Source organism: Meleagris gallopavo, chromosome 17, assembly GCF_905368555.1.
Source record: "Meleagris gallopavo chromosome 17, MGAL_WU_HG_1.1, whole genome shotgun sequence".
In the NCBI taxonomy this organism is placed as follows: domain Eukaryota; kingdom Metazoa; phylum Chordata; class Aves; order Galliformes; family Phasianidae; genus Meleagris; species Meleagris gallopavo.
Window position 1 is genome coordinate 8,816,421 of NC_139420.1, and position 4,926 is coordinate 8,821,346.

Consider the following 4,926-nt stretch of genomic DNA (forward strand, 5'->3'; position numbering starts at 1 on the left):
ACACGGGCATGGATCTCTGTCTTTGAAATGCCTTTAAAAATAAAAGAATGGAGGATGTTCTTAAGGGCATCTAATCCCCCCCAAAACAGTTTATCCTATCATTTGGTACCTCGAACCTTCTTAGATGTTGAAATGAAATAACAATGTGCAAAGCATATAATGTTTACTGAGAAAGATTGATTTCCATACAAATAAACAGCTAGCTGGCAGCTAGCTCAGGTCTGGAAAAGCAAAGCACATCCTGCGTCACACCACTCACTCTGGGGTGTTCAAAGCTGTAACTGGGCAAGAAGTCAAGAGCAGCAATTCAAAATCTTGTTGATTATATGTAATAATACATTTTAAAGCCAGTTTCTTTTTCTACAGGGAGATGCTTAGCACTACGTGCTGAAGCCATTCCACGGTTACTGAAGTTGGTCGCTGAGGAAAACAGCAAAGCCCGTCTGAGTGCAATCAAAACCCTCACCATGCTGGCAGAAGTAGCTGAGGGTCGCAGGAAGCTCCTAGAATGTACGAACACGTTTCAGCAGTGCCTGAGGGACCCCAGCGAGGCAGTGAGAAGAGCTGCTGAAATTGCCATCAGAGTCATCCAATGGAAACCTTTCTGAAGATGTGGTGTTTCACAGAGATCTATTGCCCTCTGTTGTTGCCTCGCTGTAAAAGTTGCATGATTATATGCAACGTTCAAAAGCAAAACTCTGTTCTTCTTTCATTCTAAAAAGTCATTTGTCAGCGGTCTTATATCTGTGTTACAGGTCACAAGGAAAGTAATGGGGAAAAAGAAAAGCTAACAAGCCTGGCATACTCCAGCAGGAGTTATCTCCTGAGATACCATACCAGGATTTTCCTGAGATATAAGAAACTGGAGTTTTGCTGCAAATGTATGTTGAGCACAGGATTAGAACCATTTAGAGCATCACTGCTGGAAAAGCAAGGCAATGTCACAGACTTTTCTGGGGTAACACCTGGTAGTACTGTAGTGGGAACAGAGCCCCCAGTAAAAGAGGCTCTGTTTGGTTAGAGTATGGAAGAAACATGCCTCTACATCTGTGCTATTACCTGGTACTTTGTAGTTTTGTACAGCTGTAGTCTATCCACTAATGAAGAAAATCAACAAAATGGAGGTGCTGTGCCAGCATGAAGGAGTTGTACTGTTGTGGCTCATTCTAAAGGGATGGGAACATGTCAAGAGGAAAGTCAACCCCATGCAGTTTAGTACAAGAGTTGGACAAGACAGTCTTCAGATGTTCCTTCCATTAGTATTCTGTGATTAACAGCTGTCTGAGTGGAGAGATGAGGAGGTAAACAAAATAGAACTGAAAATATCAGTTCCCTACTTTGAAAAAAACATGCGTTTTTTTCTCCTTTTTTCCCCACTTTTTTCTAATCCAATGGTTTAAAAATGAAATGGCTTTTACTTTATAGAATTGAATATAACATCAAAAGTTCAAGCTGTCTGAAGCAAGCTTATCCAACAAGACATAAATTGCCTGAAGGAAAATAAGGCAGTTTCTGATTTTAGAGCTGATGAGCAGCTGAAACTGGGGAAGTTCAGTAGCATTTTACTCACCATGTAGTCAAGGTAGATCACTATTGATATTGCAAATTTCTCTGCATTTGCTAGTGTGTAACATAAGAATCATCAACAGAAGGCCTGGCAGGACAAATCCTGCCCACTAGAAGTGCTCAAGACAAGAATCACCGTGCAGCTGACTCAACTTTACAGGAAAGCCCACATTTCCACTCAGGTTTTGCTGTTGAATAGCATTCTTCTAGAAAGAAGTTACCGTGGCTAAAAAGAAGCTGCACCATCCGTACAGATGGGGTTGTTTGTCATGCTGCACTTCCACTGCAGGAGCCCAGTGTTCCTCCCACTGTAAAGCACAATCTTATACCAGCCACTGTAGGTGTGATTAAAGTTAAAAGATTTTTCTTCCATAACCTAACCAGAGGGAGAATTTCCTCTCCTACAAAGATGTGATTTAAAAGCATTGAATCAGATGGATTCTTCCCTCTGGGCAGGGTCTTGCAGGGGCTCTGCCTTTTCAGCACGCTTTATGTATGTAAGGCACTCACATGTAATAGATATAGATGCCTGAGTGCATCCAGTTCAACAAGAGAGAGACAGGCAGTTTAATAATGGGGAAACCATTCAGCAAAGTACTGGGGAACAAGAGAAAACAGTAGTTTCACCTACATTTACAAAACTGCTGCAGGAAAATGCAGTAACAATCATTCTAGCTCAAGCATCTGTCACAGCCTTCCCCCCTGTAATTCAGGTATCGCATTTCAGCGAGTTAGCAAAACAATTATCTTGCTCAGATGAGGGAATAAGACCATCCAGACTGAACTGCTGTGACAAGAAGAAATTTAGCTGACTTGGACCTTAAGTACCACATCTGAGCTTCTCCCTGATAGCTGCTTTAAAGAACAGTATGAGCTGCTTCCAAATAAGACTCTGCCATGGTGTCTGTGTCTTGTCTTACATAAATGCACAGTACAGGAGCGGAGCAAAGCCTTAGCTGAGCTCTGGAGTGAGAGTGCCAGCCTCTTCCTGAATCTCCCTGCTTTGGCAGTGACTGGAAGGCAGAATACAAGCTTACAGCCCTGAGATAGTAGTAAGGAATGAAAGCAATCAGGAATAACTCACTGAAGAAGATTAAAAAAAAAAAAAAAAGAGGCGTGGCAAAAAACAGAAATATTCAGATTTGCACAAAATGTTTTTGGAAGAGAAAAACAAGACAACAAAAGCCTAATGGCATGTCCAGAAGTTATCAGGTAAGCAAGAACTGAGTAGAAAATATACAGAACATAGCTGGATTTTTTAGGCATCGAACTCTCAGTATTTTTAGTTTTCATTGTTAAAACTTTCATTCTGTAATTTAGCATATAATCACTTAATGACTTTTCTTACCTAAAGTAAAAAAAAATCCTTATGATTAAGGATTTACTTTCTCCTCTGAGGTACATTACGTCTTGAATCTAACAGAGAACAGGATGTATTGAACTTACACAAACACCAATGAGTATGTTAACCCAAGGTATCCTTTGATCTTAGCAATACGTTTACTTCTGTCAGTTACTGCTTAATTGCTGAGTATCACCTTGTCCTTAAGGCAGAGCACAAAAAGAAAAATGCATATGAAAACTCTTTGACGAGTGACATTCTGGTGAAATGAAAGGTCACCTATAATAGCATGTCCAGTGGTAGGAACAGTTTTGGTCATATTCTCCATGAATTTCCCCAGCAAGACCACGACACTGATGTTATGTGAGCCTAAATGGACAAACCAGAGAACAGAGAGATTTCTAGAAACATTCCAACCTATATTCCGTGATTCCACATCACAGATTTAGTCCTAGACATGTTTGTTGTGTCCCTTACATTCGAGGAGTGCCAGGGCTACCATAGCTAACTGCCCACTTTGAGATGAGCCAACAGACCTTAATTTGCACAGCTTGGCAATTAATTGGTATTCCAGACATCAGTAAAATGATTGGATCAAAGAAACACAGCAACATGACTGACAAACACTTCCCTTTGGACTGACCTAACTTTCAGTCAGTTATGCTCAATAATAAAGTTGCAACAGAGTCGGTCAGCCAAATGCTAACTATCCTTTTGTATTTCTTCATACGTGTTACAAACACTTCAATTAACACGCTAGGATCTGGCACTGCCACACACTATAATTAAACTCATTGCTTCAAAAGAACACTGTGCATATAGCAAGTCTTTAGCACTTTCTTGCTCCACAGTGCTCTATGCTATGACAACATCAGCACCTCCGCTGATTTGAACATCAACGGAAAATGATTAGCCTTTCTGGCTTGAAGCCAACAATGATTAAGGCCCAGATATAATTAATGTCCTGGGTCGATACTGGAATTAATTCACTTGCACCCTGCACAGATCAAGCTTTCAAGTCGGCTGCCTGACATCTCCCAGTGACATCAGCAGAAGAACAGACACAACCCTGGGAAGTGAGATCCTTTCACAAACCTTGTGCGCAGCATCCCACACAGGTACAGCTCATTTTGAATGAAAACCTTAATATTCTTTTTTTCCTAGCAGTTTCCAGGAGGTAAAGAATATTATGTCTCTTTGTTCTTGCAACTACAGACTCATTGACTTGTCCTCATTTGGTTTTGAAAGTCCAGGAGCTGGAGACCATTCTGCTCTCATGTAAGTCCTGCCCTGGGAAATAGCAGCTTTTAATCTATCCAAGTTCCAAAGCAGGGAGTTCTTTTGCTTCTCACCACTGTACTTTCTACTTAAAAACAAGCAAACAAAAAACAGAATCAAATTCAGATTAAAAATGCTAAGTGAGATTTCTGTCTATAGACCAAGTACAGAGTTCAGGTCAGTTAGGTTTGGGTGACATTAAACCAGAAGGAGAGGATTTGTTTTCTGTGGCTACATGCAAAACCATATACTGAAAGATTCAAGCCCAGAGCCTACTTTTAGGAAGACTATTCTGACAAAATTTGTTGACTTGAATGAATGACAACTATTGCAGCTGTCTGATTTAAATGCCATTTGAAAAGAAGTTTTTGAAGTCAGAAGCTCTGATGCTATGACAAAAAACATACACAAAGTAAGGGTGAGCTCGTGCCTACCTGAGCTGGAGGCTCTTCCAAGTTCCCCAAGGCAAGCAAGGAGCTGCTGGCTGCAGCACACACAGCTGCTGGAGCTCTGAGCACTGCCAGGTGAGCAGGGGTTGGGCTCCACAGCACCAGAATTCTTCTGCAGCTTGCTGTGGTAGATAACAACAAGATTGAGTGTTCCTCAGGAGGAAAAAATAATCTGACCTGTTTTATTAATAGCAAGGGCAATAACCTCAGGCACTAGTGCTGGTTACGTAGTCTTTCATCGGCTGGATATCAGAGCGAGTCAAGTTGTGCTCCATTCTTTACATTCTCTAG

General features: G+C 41.1%; 1 protein-coding gene across 5 annotated transcripts in view; it reads left to right on the plus strand.

The window, feature by feature from the left end:
- RSPH14 (radial spoke head 14 homolog) overlaps positions 1-4,926 on the plus strand; it is a 77,470-nt gene that overhangs the window by 69,145 nt on the left and 3,399 nt on the right. For 3 of the 5 annotated variants that reach the window (XM_085238217.1, XM_085238218.1, XM_085238219.1), the window contains 2 exons: positions 367-4,026; positions 4,124-4,186. In XM_085238217.1, the coding sequence (XP_085094343.1) occupies positions 367-608 (242 nt within the window). In that variant the 3' untranslated portion in view covers positions 609-4,026; positions 4,124-4,186. The remainder of the gene's footprint in view (positions 1-366; positions 4,027-4,123; positions 4,187-4,926) is intronic. The other 2 variants (XM_085238215.1, XM_085238216.1) reach the window with 2 other exon arrangements.